The 17,236-nt window shown below is 41.2% G+C and overlaps 1 protein-coding gene across 1 annotated transcript; it reads right to left on the reverse strand.

Moving 5' to 3' along the window:
* Positions 1 to 4,033: 4,033 nt before the first annotated feature.
* On the reverse strand, positions 4,034 to 17,019 carry ano10b (anoctamin 10b). Its single transcript, XM_034141728.1, has 16 exons — positions 16,910 to 17,019; positions 16,744 to 16,817; positions 14,892 to 15,157; positions 13,884 to 14,057; positions 12,016 to 12,153; positions 9,933 to 10,049; positions 9,537 to 9,653; positions 8,471 to 8,809; positions 8,116 to 8,298; positions 7,876 to 7,931; positions 7,711 to 7,785; positions 6,871 to 7,035; positions 6,595 to 6,786; positions 6,360 to 6,497; positions 5,567 to 5,683; positions 4,034 to 5,481 (listed from the first exon to the last, which is right to left on the reverse strand). Exons 3-16 carry the CDS (start codon positions 15,148 to 15,150, stop codon positions 5,458 to 5,460), a joined length of 2,094 nt encoding a protein of 697 aa, XP_033997619.1. The 5' UTR covers positions 15,151 to 15,157; positions 16,744 to 16,817; positions 16,910 to 17,019; the 3' UTR covers positions 4,034 to 5,457.
* Positions 17,020 to 17,236: the final 217 nt, after the last annotated feature.

Genomic DNA, 17,236 nt, shown 5'->3' on the forward strand with positions numbered 1-17,236 from the left:
TTCATAGTGTGGGACAGTGATATTGTTTCTCCCCCACACCACCACGCACACTAAAATGTAATAATGTCTTTACAACGAAGGCTGGATTAAGCCCCAGCTGCCCCTATAAACCCCCACAAAGCCCAATATCAACTGAAACGATAGGTAATAGGATACTTATACAAACCACAGAGGGAGATAAACAAAGGGATCAATATGGCGCCACAGTTTAGTTTGTTGCCTAGTTGGCTCTGTTCCTCTGCTCACAGCACCTCAGGCATTCTGTTCTGATGCATGAGGATAAGCCACATGCCCATGTGAGAACTAACTAAAGCAATTACTGAATTACAAACACAGAAAAAACGACTGTATGATTCTGCCACTGGTGGAAGAAGCATTCTGATTATTTAGTAAATGTGCAAAAAGAAAATGCATTCAAAGTCTTACATTTGTAAAAGCATAGCATTTGATCAGCTAAATGTATTTTATCCTTATTTATTACACAGCAGAATGTATGTTATGTTTTTGGATTATCTTTAGAAATTCAATAATGTAACATTTTTTATGATGAGGTGGAACTAATCCTAATCTATGTACCGTTTGGATCCAAAACAGTTTTAGTGCCCGTTACACATTTAGTTTTTATTTCTTAACAATTGAAGTATAAGTATAGGGTCTCAATGGGACCAATCTGGTTAAATAAAGGTTTGAAATGAAATGAAATGAGGGCTGCAACTAATGATTAATTTCATTATTCATTAATCTGTTTGAAATGTTTAATGCTTAACACTTTTTCTTAAATTCAAAGATAATGCTTTAACGTGCAGTAGTCCAAAGCCCACAAATATTAGGTTTATTATCACACCAATAAAAAAGGGAATACTTGGAATGTTTACTTAATTTAAATAGTTAATTGTCAAAATAAACCTAGATTAAATTTTACTGATTACTAGATGAATGTTCCATTTCTGTTGATAAACTAAGTGAATAATGCTCTAATCCCTTTGCTCTAGAAAAATAACAAGTAACTGCAGCTGAGTAATCTGTAAGTAGAGTGGTGCTGAGAGACGGTTGGAAAGGTGGATTACTTTCACCGACTATCTTTTTATCAACACTAGACAGCAGACAACGGTTAATTTATTAACAAACACTGTCAAGTCTGTCTCTAACAGAAACCCTGATCCTGGTTCCAGTTTATCAGAGACACACACACACACACACACACACACACACACACACACACACACACGCACGCACGCACGCACGCACACACGCACACACACTTGTGAAACTCGGAACGTGGAATACTTTGAAATGTGTTTAAGTGTATAGTGCCTCCTGGTGGGCTGAAAATAATATTATCTCCTTAAATTAACAATGTACAGTAACAGTACACATTGAAGAAAGGACGACTTTCCTGTAGGATACACTACCCAGTCAAAAGTTTGGACACACCTTCTCATTCGAAGTTTTTATTTATTTAATTGTTTTCTACATTGTAGATTTATACTGAAGACATCAAAGCTATAAAAGAACACATATGGAATTATCTAGTAAACTAAAAGTGTTAAAAAATCCAGAATATGATTATATTTTGCTGGCTATACTGCAGAATGCTGTAGTAGCCAATTCTTGTGTTTCTTGGCCCAAACAATTCTCTTCTGGTTGTTCATCCTCAGTAGTGGATCTTTGGCAGCAATTGGACCACGAAGGCCTTATTCACGCAGTCTCCTCTGAACAGTGGATGCTGAGAACCTTTTTGATACTATATCTTGCTTTCTTCTTTACTAAAGTTACATTGTCTCTTGTCTGACATAAAACACTAAAATATAAAACATCTTATTGAAATGTCTTTTCGTTTGTATTCACTAGGCTTTCAATAGGCCCTTTCTCATTTCTCTATTTCCCCTCCTCGACTCCTATCCTCGTGTCTTAGTCCCACCCACAGGAGATGCGAGCGGAGGAGTCGAGGAGGGGAACCGAGGATAGAGGAGGGGAAGCAGCAGGCGGTTAGGCATTTTAAAAGAGATTCCGTTAATGATGACAGGAGGCACAGCAGCCCTCTGTCTGATGGACAGATGTGTTCATGATGAATTATAGCCTATATTTACCTTTAATTCATTCATATAATGAGACAATAACAGGCTACAGATGCGGACAGGCTACACACACATACATATATATTTTTATTTATATAAATATATACAATTTCAGATTCAAACAAGAGAGCACTCTCATAATAACGTAACACTATCAGAGACTGGATATATTCCCCCCCCCCCCTCTCTGGTCGCTACAAATTACGGGCCAACATTTTTATTTACAAGTATTAAAAGTAAGCATAGGACACCAAACCAACACCACACACACACACACCACACACACACACACACACACACACACCACACACACACACAACACACACCACACACACACACACACACACACACACACACACACACACACACACACACACACAGCACACACACACACACACACACACACACCAACACACACACACACAGCACACACACACACACACACACCATTTCTCCATAATCAGGGGTGCCAATGTTCCATTTGCCCCCCCACTTTAAAGTCCCATGTCATGCTTTTCCGGTTATTACCCGTCCCCTTGTTTGTTTTGAAGGTTTTTATGCATGTAAAACGTTCTGCAGAGTCAAAAACCCTCAAAGTACACCCTGTAGCGAGTAAAACTCTAACAACAGTCCTATCCTGCCCCAGAACGCCTCTCGTTGGAGATTTCTCATTTCCATTGTTTACTTCCTGGGTACTGTGACGTGGGGATACCCAGAGGCCCACACCCTCTGCCAGCATTTCACGAAACAAAAGCTTCACAACCTTTCAGCGATTCATGCCGGATATGTACAGCGTAGGGCACTGAAGAACGATGCTGTTCCTACTTTGTTTGGACCAGCGGGAGATTCGGGTACACAACCTGTAAGTATTCATTGTTGTTTGTGTATTTATGATGTTTAAAACAAACAAGGTATCTACCACGACTGTTTAAAATGGGTAAACGTTTTTCGGGCTACTAAGTTGGGATCGCGGAGAAATGCTCTCCGCAGACCATTCTCACAGCGTTATAAACCTTTTTCTTACTCAATATCAAGCCACACTTATTGTTTCTACTTCGGCTGTGAGTGTTTGTGTGTGCTCAGGATGAGTTTCGCTTGTTCCCGCTGTATCGCCGGCGCGGAAGCCTGTCTGCTCCTTGCAGCAGCGAGCAGCAACGAGCCTCTCAACGTCCCGACCAATCAGAGCACACTGGGCTCACAGGGAGGGGGGCAGGAGCTCCAACAAGCCGTTTAGGACAAAGTGAATACCTGGTGAATACACATACTTTACAGAGATGCTGTATGAGAAACCAACGTGAGTTGGAACATTGCACAGTATAAATCTATTTTAGTAGACCTCAACAATGGAATTATGATCAGTAGAAATGGCCATGACATGGGACCTTTAAGAGAATACAATTATAGCAAAAAGGTTCTGAGAGATTTTAACATTATTTGGGAGGACATCTTAGCTAGAAAGAACCTTTAGGAGATAACCTAACTTTGACTTTATTCAGCTGATTACTACACGAATAACTAATTCTATCAGGACTCAAAATTGATTTAACATTTTATATATCCTTTAATATGTAAACCGGCTGAGCTTCAGAAGAATGGAATTCCATCCGAACAAACCATTGCAGAACAAGCCACATATAGAACCCATTTAAAGACAAGGATAATTCAAACTCAGATCTGTCAATACTCAAACAATGAATTGTTCAATTACTGTCCTCTGTCTGCTCCAACCTGTAGCTATCTTTTGCTAAGTAATATGTATGTTTTTGTTTTTATTGGCATCCCCTGACTTGAGCCTTTGTGTTGCATGTTTCAATTAATTTGTAATTGTTTTTATTTTATAAATCGATTTTAGGGTTGCTATACAACATTTGTTCAGGGACTACAGATGAAAATAGCCTCTTGGCTAACTTTAATCTTGTTAAATAAACTAATAAATTAAATAAATGCAAATCAAATCTTGGAACATAATTTAATGTTTAATTTTGTGTTACAGATGTGCCAAGGTACAATAACCACAGTGTCATTATTTGAGGAGAGGGCAATGACATCAATAGAAGTGCACAATGCTATACCAACACAACCAGAAGCAAATCTCAACGTGTTTCTCATGATTTCTTACAACTCTGTAACAGTAACAGTAACCCATTATTATAGAACACATTATAAATAAATGTGAAAAATACTTCACTGTCTTTTTATTTGACTTTTGTCCCTGTCAACGCTGACTGAGCACTTACTGTAACTCATGTGTAACATATACTTTACTGAAAATACACACTGCAAGTTTAGTTTAAAGATTGTCATCTGTTTTGTCTCCATTTGATGGAGCCATAAACATCTTTGTATAGCTCAACACAACTAACACAACTAACTGTAAACGCAGCACTAGCATAGTATCTCTTAATAAAGTTGACATGGCTAACTGTGTATTCTGTCTCCCTGATAACTTATAGTCACTCTATTTCGCTCTGTTTTTTGTCTCCATCTGGAAAATATCTGGTCCTTTAGCTGCTAATGGTTTCATTATGGCTTCCTTGGTTTCTTTAGTTTAGAGGTCAACAAATCTAAACAATAGCTAAAAGATGCTAAAAACGTTCTGTGTAGCTTAGCGTAACTGCACTGCTGTGTGATTATTCTCTGAGGTCTCATTACATTAAAGCATTTGTTGCTTTTTGTCTTATAGACTTACACAATTTAATATTTGCACTCTTCCCACTTATACTTTTACAACTGGAGACAGCTATTTCCCTTGGGATGATTATCTTTTATCTCATAATCCCTGCAGTGATGATACTGTCCTCTAATGAGGAATCCTGAACACTAACGTAGCTAATTTATATCAAAATTATCAATAGGTGATCTGAGAAAAACACTCTTCAAGAGACTCCAGACAAAACAAATGTACGTAATGTTCTGTCTTTGGCCTTGCAACGCTGAAAATACTGACTGCACATAATGTAGCCATAGTGATTTTACAAGAGCTTTCTCTCTTTCTCATTCAATCTGAACAAACCCTTTCAACACCTCCCTCGTCATAACAATAGTCTTTTAAAAGTGTGTCCGCACACATAACCAATACATTCCATTTGCAGCCTTATATGGAAAAAAAACTTTTAGCAGCTGTTTTCATCGCACTTGCAGTATACATATTACAAGAGCGCATTTCAAGTGGTCTATATTGCAGAAGCACCATGTGAATTAGTGAGAGCAGCAGGAACACTTATGTGCACACAGGCAGCATTATAAGCACAGCGATATGCACTGGGCCCTAGCAGAGATCTCAAACCTCTGTGGCTCCACACAACACTGAGGCTGGTTCTGTCTTCTGGTTGTAGCAGCCAAGCACACGTGAAGCAACACCATAAGCTTTGAAACATAATCAAGACTTCTCTGAATGCAGCTTCTGAAAGACAAGAGAGACAAGTTGTCTACAATATGTTAAAGACCACCAAAATGATGAATAATGAAATATATGGTGGAGGGTTTACCTGCTCTCTCAAGGCCTGCATGGATGTGAACTCAATATGCTCAATCTTTTTCCGGATCCAGTCCGGCTCATCGGGGATCAGAACCGCCAAAACCACCTTAACCAAGATCAGCAAGTGCTGCAAACAAACACAAATGTCAGGGTCTAATTAAGACTATCAAGACCCTCATGTCTATAAAAGGTATATTTAACCGATTACGGCACTTGATAATTATAGTTATAAGCTGTCATAGAAATGACTAATGCTTTATAATAACAAAATTGAAAGCATTTTAAAAATTGAATTAATTAGGCAAGTGTTATAATAATCCATATGTTCTGGTCACTCACTGATATTCTGGAAAAATGGTTTCAGTTAACTTAAAGGAACCAATCAGCACATGTAGAGACCTAAATTCAAGGGGCAACCCTGCATTATTTCTAATGGCCAGAAGGGGGCGACTAACACTGTATGATGTTCATTTGGTAAGTCATTATCGCATTAAGAGGGACATATACAATAAAGCAGGGTATGATTTAGTGAATGGCTATGTTTGATGGACGGGTCGCTACCACTGCGTTGTCCTGTCTGTGATTTGGTAAAAAAAAAAAAAAATGTTCACAATATTTGTTCAGTTCATGGACGGTAGTTGTAACATTTTGGTTGCCTAACAATGTGTTGTTCAGTGTTCGATTGGACTTTGCTCCACCCTGTATGTTGACAAAGCTTTATTGACATAAGCATCATAGAAAATGCTACATATTACTCCTAATGTGAATCACTAATGCTTTCTCCATCCGCCCTCTTACAGTACCTCGACTAAAACAGCCAACATAAGGATGTTTGTGCCGGTCAACCCCCCCTCCTGACAAAGCTCTTGTAACCAAGGTGACAGCATCAACAGCCAGCAGTTGGTCACAACAGAGGCAAAACTCAGGACCTCGAAGGCAATCTGAAACACAAGACCACAATGAGGTGCACTGTTTATTCATAACAGTGTGACATACTGGCTGCGTCTCATTTCTGTTGTGTGTTGTGTTTCTGCTGACCCGCCATACTCCCATGCTGGCCACAGGAGGGGTGAAGGGTTTCCGGAAGAGTTTACAGATCTTATAGGCGTCCGATCTGATCTCTGTTAGGTTATTAATGAGCAACAGTACGGCCGTCAGAGGATACACACAGGAGAAAAGACTCAAGTACCCAAACTGCACCAGGAGCTCGATGTACTCTGCAAACAAGCCCTGTGACAAAAGAAATAGGTATATTATTCACTGCAAGTGTTTCCCAATGCGTACTTTGTTATTTCGAGTATACTGCACACTCACAGGGAAAGCAGGCAGGGTGCTTTGGTTCCTGAATTTGTCCTCCGGGGGGTCGTCTTCACTCTCTGTCCTATGGGGGGCACTGATGAAGCGATCCACCAGGAAGGGAATGACCACCTCCGTCACCTGGTTCACCAGCTGGGTGATTATCAGCAAAGACGCTAAACGCTAAAAGAGAATATGGGAATTTAATATCAGTGAGGAAACTTTATTTAATTGACTGTTCTCGGTCACACTTAAACTTTGCACACATTTTAAAAGTGAGGCACTCCACTGATTTAGATCAGTTTATAAAGAGTACTGTTCTATTCTACTGTGCTCACTGACGACTGTTTAAAATGGACCAATCAACGCTTTGTGGGCGTGGTTAAAACCGAGAAAAGTCATCCTCGCGACCGAACTAAATTCATGAAAAATTGCGACAAGTAAGAGATAATTAAACATAAATCATTATATCTATTATATGTACGTAAATTAAACCCATTAATTTCATCCACACAATCATTATGCTAGTTTTCCCATCAGCGATGAGGGCGGGACATAGATATCAACTGATACTGATTGGTTAGGGCAAAAGGAAAATGTACCCCCCCAACACAATGTTAGGTTAAGATGACTTGACTTTTTTTTTATTCAAAAGACATTGACAGGGAAAGTCTAATGAAAGCACTTTTAAGTTGCATTATGGGAATTGTAGTATACAACCTTTTTTATATCCCTCATTAGGTATAAAGATCCAGTTATCTCGGCCTCTGCTGCATTGACACTTGATTTTTACCCCCAAGTTTTGTTGAAGTTCATGCTAAAACACTTTACTGAGACAAGTGGAAGATTGATGATTACCTTACGAAGCAAAGGCACATCCTGCTTGAAGAAGGCAATGTGGAAGAGCACTGCAAAGCAGTTGAAGAATGTGAACTGGGGGAAGAGAGACAAGAGCCTGATCAAAAGGCCTGCTGGTAGAGAGGATATAAGAGCTGATGGTTGGAGAGAAGAGAAAGAACTTACCACCAACACTTTGGCTGTGAGATGCTTCTCGTAGGCAGACTCCTCTCTGTGGTTCTCTAAGAGGAAATATAAGGGAAATCATTGGCTAATCTCAGGCATCAGAAACAATACTATTGGTAGAAATAACCTTGTCAGCTGTTTTCCATTCTCTTTTCTTTTTACTCCAACCTTACTATATATTTGACCAAGATAACTTATACTGGTCATACTGTTTTCATAAATTCACTCGGTCTTACTCACCATATTCAGTCAGAGACTTTGCCACCCTCCGGTAAACAGTTGCTAGCACATTTGAATAGACGATGTGAAGCACTGAGGGCATGTAGAGAAGAGTCTGAGACAGCAGGGAGTCCCAGTCTGTGTGGAGCTGTTGCACCTGGGCCTCCCCCCAGTAGAAACCAAGCATACCCACTACCACCAGCCCTGCAGAGGGAGAGGAGACAGGGCATAAGGTACATGTATGAGGACAGAGGTAAGGCTCAGAATCTTTAAGCAACCAAGCAAACATTAGCATAGAAAAAGTCACTTATACTTATTTTTTTAAATCAACGATTGAACATCATGGTATATTTTAGCATTTCAATTCAGGTTGTACCTAGAAAGAGCCCCACCACGGGGACTGACACCAGGGCCATACGCACGTCCCTCTGCCATTCAGGAAAGAGCGGCTCCATACGACCCGTGACAGGGTTGACCCCGAGGTCACCGTGGAAACCGGGTCGGGGCTCTGCGAAGCGCTCGGCGAGGTGCAGCGTCCCCCAGCGGTACGACAGGGTGGAGCTTCGGCGCTTCCACAGCTCCATGACCACCGTGGACCAAAGCATGCTGAACACCGCCTGGATCATGTGACCACCGACAACTGGTCCTGAGTCAGCTTCAACACTTTGGACCGGGGAGCCCGACACCGACTCATCCATCTCCTTCTGAGCCTCACCTGTGACAGGGCAAGAAAAGCTCAGTCTCCAGGGCAATTGACTATCGTGGACAATACCATATCAAGTATAGAATTAATCTGCAGATGATTTAGTTCCAAATGAGACAATATAACACCTATAAGTCCGACGATCAAAGCACTGTATTGATTTTCGAAATGTCTTCGAGCCATCTGAACCTGAATCCTGAATCTAAACTGAATTTTCTGCCAGCATATTTTCCCTGCCCCCTCTCTGATAAGCATGGTCTCTGTTATTCTTGTGTGGACTTTTCTAAATTCATGTACTTTCCTTTTTTTGGTTTTATTCCTGTCTGTCTGTCTGGTCTCTCTGCATTTGGGTCCTATCCCTTGCTGCCTGACTTCGCCCAGTGACCTTTCTATCGGCATGTTAACATGCTTGAACATGCTGACAATTCACAAAATACTTTTTACTCTGTGACCACCCTCAGGCCAAACTTTACCTAGCAGTGTGCACAAATATTAATATTATCTTTAGTATATAGCACCAAAGTATATTTAGTCTCAACAGCTGCATTACCTTGAAATATTTGCTGTTAACATAAAAAAAACAGCCAACATGCAGCTTCTAAATACATATAAAGATGAGAACAGGAGCTCTATATGGGTTAAAAATCCAAGAAATACATTTGTTTCCATTTCTAGGGCTGTATATAATTAAATGGGGTCTAAAAAGAGCTATAAATAAATGATAGTTCCGCACACCTACCTGAGAAATATGTGATCGAAAGGCCAAGTATCGCTGGTGGGAGCAGAGACCAGGTGTAGAAGTCTAGGAAGCTGAAGTAGAACGCCACGGGGCTTCCAAAGTAGCTGTTGACTGAATCTGGATAAAGCAGCAGAAAGGTGTTTAATGCATGCATGGTTCAATTGACTCAAGAGAATGTCACAGACAGGTATCTATTGTCAATTCTTACATAATACATTTATTTTATAAGCAATAGCTTCTGTGTGTACAATCAGTCATGTGGTAGAGTGTGTGTGTGTGTGTGTGTGTGTGGGTGTGTGTGTGTGTGTGTGTGTGTGTGTGTGTGTGTGTGTGTGTGTGTGTGTGTGTGTGTGTGTGTGTGTGTGTGTGTGTGTGTGTGTGTGTGTGTGTACCCACCCAGAGGCTGAGCCAGCTGATTCCCAGAGTACCAGGCTTCACTGAGTTCCTTCAGCTGTGGAGGGTTGTGGAGGGGAAACGTGTCCACAATAACACCAGCTGACCCGAGCTTCTGCCCTGTAACAACATTAACCCATAAAGACCTGAAATGTGACAGAAGCAACTACTAATCCACACGTATACAGCTACACACACTTATACACAGTGCTTGAATTGGAATAAAAAAGGTGCCAGTACTCTAAATCAGCAACTGTTTCAAGTCAATTTTATTTATACAGCCCAAAAACAAGAATTTGGCTCAAAGTCATAGTATATCCTATAATGCTGGTGGGTTTGTCTCTTTACTGTATATTTTAGAAAGGCTCACTTGACTGTACTTAAAAAAAGTATGAAAGGCAGCGGATATGGGTAAAGCCTGACTCCTACTGGCAACTGGGTAAATAGAATAGAATTGGGAGGGATGAAACCCTCTTTAATGGTCACACATGCAGAGCACACAGCACACAGTGACATGTGTTCTCTGCATTTAACCCATCCTAGTACCAGGAGTCTACGAGGAGCAGTGGGCAGCTATTGATTCCTCGTCCCTGAGTACACTCACGCATCTGTCAGCAGCTTGCTTTTGAATTGCTTCACGTGAAGCAGATGGAAGTATGTCAGCAGCTTTTACATGGGCTTGTGTTCTATGATTTTTTTTTTCAGGCTAGCTTGTTGTTTGCACTTGTCACTACCGTAATGAGACACTGCACACTCACCCCATTCAATCGAGAGTTTCAGTCCTTGTCCAGTGTGTTTTCCCAAAGATTTGACCTCTTTACATACCCGACATCCCAGCTTTTTGTCTTTAACAACGAGCCATTCATTGGTCTTGCAAAAATATTCCACCTGGTCCAGGCCCGGTTCCAGAACAAAATGACTCAGGGTGCATCTGAGATTAGAGGGGGTGCAGGGGTAAAGTGCTATTTTCTATAAGTGGGGAGTGGACCTAACATCCTCTAGGGGGGTCCGGGGGCATGCTCCCCCGGGAAGATTTATTTTAAAATATTGAAGTTAAAAGCATCAATCTGGTGCACTTTGAGAGCAACATGAAGAGATCTATGGATACATCTCTCAACACCCATATGAAACAGAACTATAAACAGATTTACTTTTTCTTTATGGATATTTTACAAATCACTCCCCTTTTAAACTGTATTCTTGTTTTACTGTCATATAGTATTTCATTTGTAGTGAGTTACTCAGATGAGTACCAGGAGACAGCGTTTGGTACTCTGGTACAATTGTGGTGAAGGCATCTGAGTTAGATGTATTTGAGCCGAAATGTCTACAGGCATAGCAGAAGATGGCATCTTTTTTACAGGAAATTGAGCTGCAAAATGAGCGCCTTACCCCACTGTACAGGCGACTTTGGAACTTGTTTAAATATACCTGGGCAGGCTCTGTTTTGCCGAGGTCCTCTGGCACTTGCGGGCCGCCGAGGGGTGGCGGTGTTTGGGGCGTACCGCCGTACCGGCACCGTACCGGCACCGTACCGGTACTCAGTAAGAAGTAACGGTACCAGATGGGTAAAAATCAGAAGTCCCGGTACTGCGTCCCGGTGAGTACCGGCCCAATTCAAGCACTGCTTATACACAAACACTGAGGCTGATGCTGACTAAAGCAATTTCTTGATCGAATGTGAGGGAAGAAGAACAGCTGAGGTCAGCAGAGTGCATCTGGATACTGGCTGAATATGGAGACAGCAGTTAACTTATATTTACAACATGGCTGTCAATATGTCCAAATATAAATCCTAATTGATGATTTTATGGTGCTTGCTCTCATCCCCATAAACTGGATGGGTGTATACAATGTGATGAGATGAGTGCACTGCAAAAAATGTCTTCAGCTGTTCAATCGTTGTTTGTGTGCGTCTTTGTCCAGAGCCATTCATTGAAATGATCAAATTAAGTAACAAGTTGAACACAGAAATCCTCCAAATAAAGTCTAAGTCTCAATGGATATTCCTCCAGTGTGTGCACTTGTGTGCACTAGTCTCCCCGTACTGAAGTGAGCCCACAGTGAGCCCACAGGGAACACTCACAGATGTTGTTTCGGTGTTGCAGGGTGCAGCTGTCAGGCAGGCCGGGGATTCTCAGGTCTCTCTGCGCCCGCAGACCGTCCAGCTCATACTTCACTATGTACTGCCGCTCCGCCAGGGTCAGGAACGCCTCCATATTGTCTGTCACACACATGGATACACACAGATACATAAGCCAGTGATGCATGAATGCAGGCTCACACAAGAATACAAATGCTAACAACAACAACATGCTAACATCCTCACAATGCCTAATGCATATGTTATGTATGTATCATAGGCCTACATGTTACATCTGACTTCATCATCTACATTTGGCATATTAGCATGCTGACATAGAGTATGAGCACTATTGAGTCAGACCCTGAATACTGTATGACCATACAAAGCTTCTGATGGTTAAGGCCAAATGGATTGCAAGTGAGGATTACCCTGGCTCTGTCCATGTCAAAGGTCATGGGGTTTTACTTGACATTTACAATTGTAAAACATTTTAGTATTTAGTTTAAAGAGACCATTCCTCATGTATTAACTGACATATGGAGCTTTGATGGCAAACACTGATGGTTTATTTGGAGCTTCGGCCGGAGAATTCACAAGACATGTCACGGGCCACGAGTTGACCACACAGTTGAGATGCCACAATCAATTCTGAAGAACTCTCCCCCAGACCCATGTATTTAGCTAGTTCTGAGAGAATACATTGTGCATAACAAGATAGAATCATAACACCTCTAATCAGCTGACGCCAACAGGCAGGAACAGGGAGACAAAACACTGAGAGCACAGCAGCCAAGGCTACAGGTGCGTGTGCTCAGTCAGGACAGTATGCACTGATAAACTGGGTCAAAGATATGGGCCTTGGAAAATATTTCCCCAACAGTTATATGATTTTTTCAAAGGATATCTGTCACATACCAGTTACTCTGTGAGGCTGTAGGCCTGGGCTACTTGAAATACATGCTAGCGATTAGCATGCTAACATGCTGACAAAGGCAATACTAACAGATGTCTAGTATGTTCAGGAACATGCTACCATTTCTCTTTAATGAACGTTTAGCATGGTAGCATGCTAACAGTGACTCATTTGAGGCCGATGGGAGTTTAATTTAGTAATGCTTTTATTTGGCCAATTCAACGCCACAAAAAAAAATAAGAAACAAACAGGATACTACTATAATCTCATAAGAAAAATTAAATGATAAACATTTTATAAGCTGGTAGAATTCTTGGATTTTTTCAAACAGAAATAAGAGAAACTGGTAAAGGCAACATCGAGAGTGTAAAAAAGTCAACTACCTGTTGCCCTTGTAATTTGTGTGGGATCAAACATCTTCTATTGAAACATACTGAAAATCACTCTTTTATATGATAGGATTTCACATGTGTGTGTGAAAGGGAGGGTTTCACATTTCACACTTGTATATATATTATATATATACAAGTGTGAAATGTGAAACCAAATACTCTCATATACACATATATATGTGTATATGAGAGTATTTGGTTTCTGTTGTGTGTGAGAGTGTTCGTGTATGTGAATGGTACTTCTCAATAACATCCAGATAAAAACATTATATGTTATCCTTACAAATATCGCATTACATTACATGTCATTTGTTAGACTCTTTTATCCAAAGCAACTTACATACATTCAGTACTGCGGACAATCCCCACAGGAGCAATTTGGGGTGAAGTCACTTGCCCAGGGACACAACGACATGCTGACTGCAGTCGGACTTGAAATTGCTATCCCCTGATTCGAAGTCCAGCACACTATCCACTGAGCCACAGCCTCCCTGGCTATTACAGAACTTACACCCTCTCTCATGTTATCTTTCATGAACACATTCATGGCTCCACTGCCGTACCTGAATCTTTGAAGTTGTCTCTGTCGTTGTAGGAGAAGGCTTCCATGTCCCCGGAGTGGTACGTCTTACAGAGGCCCAGCTCTTCAGTGGCTCTCAGTAACGTGCAGCGTGGGGCTGAGAGCACGATGATGTCACCAGTGGCGTCCTCGCCCGGGTGGGCCAGCAATGCAGCACCTGAGGGGGGGGGGGGGACAGTGTGTAATATATATAATTGTCACAGAACAATTTTAAGAACTAATAATATTGGAGGAATGTACTGTATGTGTTGTTAACTGTGTGCTGCTTACCATTACATGAGGTTTACTTTTAGTCAAATACTGCTGTACCTGAATCTTTTCAGGTACATATTTGGTTTTTGTGAATACTTTGGGATCAATACAAAGTTATGTTGGCTTGGGAGAATTAGGGAGAGATCAAAATATCAACTACTCCTTCAGAGATCCTCCTTTGACCCCACGATGACAACGATGAAAACATGTTTTAATAAAGTACTGTAGTAAAGATATTAAAAGGAGGTGCTAACCTGCAAACAATATGGTTGGATATAGCTGCTCTTCTTTTTATCATGTTTTCTGCCCTATCACCGCTGGCTTACATTTCCATACAAATTGTTTAACTATTATAATTGTTTAACTTGACATGTTTATATATTTAAGACACCCATAATTATACATATCTGTATTTATGTAAACACCTAATTTAATTGAACTTTTTCACAGTTTTTATTCTTTGTTTTCTATTATTGTCCTTGTGGGAATTCATATCTGTCTCCTCCTGTGTTTCACCATGGTTGCTGTTGTTGCAAAGAGACATGAATTTGCCTATGGGGGATCAATAAAGTCTTATCTTACCTTAACTATAGTAATATTCATTTTTTAACGCCATGCAAATATAAATTCCATCAAATGTCAATAGGCTTCCAGTAGAAGAGAAAAAAAGACTCTGCAAGGTTTCAATCAATACAGACAAAGGAGTAAGTCATCTCATCCATGTTATTTGATCCCTCACCTCCATCTTCCTGAGGAGCTCCGATCACTCTCATGAGCCACCTCTTCGTCTCAGGGCGAACTTTCTCTCCGAGCTTCACCAGAACCAGAGGCTCCACCCGCTGCGATTCACAGCAGGGACAACTGACTTTAGTCCAGCCGGGGCTACTAGTAGTAGCACTCAGTTTGCCCAGGAGCTTCCCCTCGGGAGTTTTCTCCTCCGTCTGCTGGGCTGTTTCACTGCTGCCACCTCCGCCTTCATCACCATCTGCCCTACTCATGCTGAGTCTGAGAGAGAGAGAGAGAGAGAGAGAGAGAGAGAGAGAGAGAGGATAATAAAATGCTTTTACTTTGTGGATCCTTTACGCAAGTTATCTCCAACATTTTTCATCATCTTGACATCATATTGTCTACACCTGGGAGCTAGGGAAGTAAAGCATATTCAAATAAGTACTCATGTTTATTGAAACAAGAATGTAATCTGATGTGCTTGTGGTCCATTTTTGGTCATGCTATCGCCATGGCTCTGGGGATAAAAATGCCATCACGCTGGTTGACATCGAAATAACTCAGCAACTGTTTTGTGCATGCACGGTCCCCAGAGGAAAACAATTATTTCAGTGAAATATTTCAGCAACTAATGGATTGCTATTATATTTGGCTGAGGCATTCACCGTGCCTAGAGGATGAATCATCCTTTTTTATCGTCACATGTACAGAGAACCACAAAGAGCTAATAAAGTCTCTGCATTTAACCAACACTAGTTATTTGGAGCAGACTTCATTTATAGGGTCACCTCTCTTGTAAAAAATCTCAACATTTACAAGATGTAGTAGTAGAGAGATGTTTTGACAACTACTGCATATATTGCCTTGACATTTGGTTCAGACATTCACTTAAAGGGGCCCTATTTGGGGGGTTAGTTTGTTATATAGGTTTTTGCACATTTAAATGGTCTGCAAAGGCTGAAATCCCAAAGTTTGTCTCTCACACACTCCCCTCCCCCCCCTGCCGGAAACGCCTTGATTGGACTCCTTTGTTTACTTCCGTAACATAATGACATCACTACGCAACACTTTTGCTTCTATTGGCTAGCGCTCCAACACATTGTACATCATAGGCTAAGTGATGGGACATAATACATATTTGACCTAATACAGTACCTGCACAACTAATGACATTTCCATAAGCCTCATGATAGAATGCTAACATAAGATTGAGCCAATACTTTGCCTTAAACTTTCTTAACATGTTAGCATTGCCATTGTGCGCACGTTAGCATGCAGATGTTAGTTTTCCTGTCATAAATTGGCTATAATCCTTTTATGAGCATAACAAAAGTCAAAGAGTATAAAGACCAGTATTTTTAGTCAGAAGTGATCTACCTATTGGATGATGTTAGTGTGACTGCAGGCCTTTGTAACCTGCTTTCTAAGATGCTGCAATATACTTTTACAATCCATCATTTACTTTTTTAAGTGGTTACATTTGCATGTGAGACTTACCATGCACTCATTTCAGGCATCAGTTATTTGCACACTGAACTTTGTTATTTGCACTGGCTGTAAGTTCAGTTACTTGCTACAAGTGTTCAGATATGAATCAATGATAAATGTTTCAGTTTCTCGGAAGGAAACAGTGGTTACAGACAGTATATCTGCACAGTGCAGATATACTGTCTGTAACCACGGTTTCCTTCATGCACATGAAGGAACTTCCTCTGTTTTGACTGCACACATCTGGGCTTGAGATACACTGGTATACACACAGAAACTAAACTGACAGACACAGGAAGACAAAACGCACAACCGACAATGACAGAGAGACAGAGAGACAGAGAGAGTGAAAGGGGATGAGTCAGGAAATACAGCACCTGGCAGGGAGCGTTGATGATGAGGTTCTGGTCTCTGGTCCTACAGCAGGCTCACTCCCCCTCCAAACTCCTGACTGTATACAAAGAGGAACATGAAGACAACATCTATCGAGTTTTCCTGAAAGAAGCCAGAAACAACACACTCTTACTCTCTACACACACTTACCCAGCCTCAGGGAGCGGTCCTCCCAGTTTTGTGTGTTGTGTATGGCAGGAATGCGGAGGAACTTCCAGAGACTGCAGGGTGTGGAGGCTTGATTGTTTTTTATTCAGGCTCCACCCTCTGCTCACCGCGGCCGCAGCTAGACCATATTGGCTGCTACTGCTGCTGGGTCCTACTGCTCCACCGGCCTGTGCCACTCTGAGTTTAAAACAAGCACACCTAAAGATGCTCCAGGGCAAATAGCCCTTGCTTTGAAAAGCAAGGTGTTGACAATCTGCTGCTTTAGAAACATGTCAGAGGTAGAGCAACCCTGTCTCCTAAAAATGACGT

Source organism: Trematomus bernacchii, unplaced genomic scaffold (assembly GCF_902827165.1).
Source record: "Trematomus bernacchii unplaced genomic scaffold, fTreBer1.1, whole genome shotgun sequence".
NCBI lineage: Eukaryota > Metazoa > Chordata > Actinopteri > Perciformes > Nototheniidae > Trematomus > Trematomus bernacchii.

Coding starts and splice junctions, on each gene's coding strand:
- ano10b (XM_034141728.1), bottom strand. CDS start 15,150: ATGAGTAGGGCAGATGGTGATGAAGGCGGAGGTGGCAGCAGTGAAACA. Junction 8,299..8,470: donor CGTGGTGGGGCTCTTTCTAG/GTACAACCTGAA, acceptor CTCCCTCTGCAG/GGCTGGTGGTAGTGGGTATG. Junction 5,684..6,359: donor TGTTGGCTGTTTTAGTCGAG/GTACTGTAAGAG, acceptor GTTTGTTTGCAG/CACTTGCTGATCTTGGTTAA.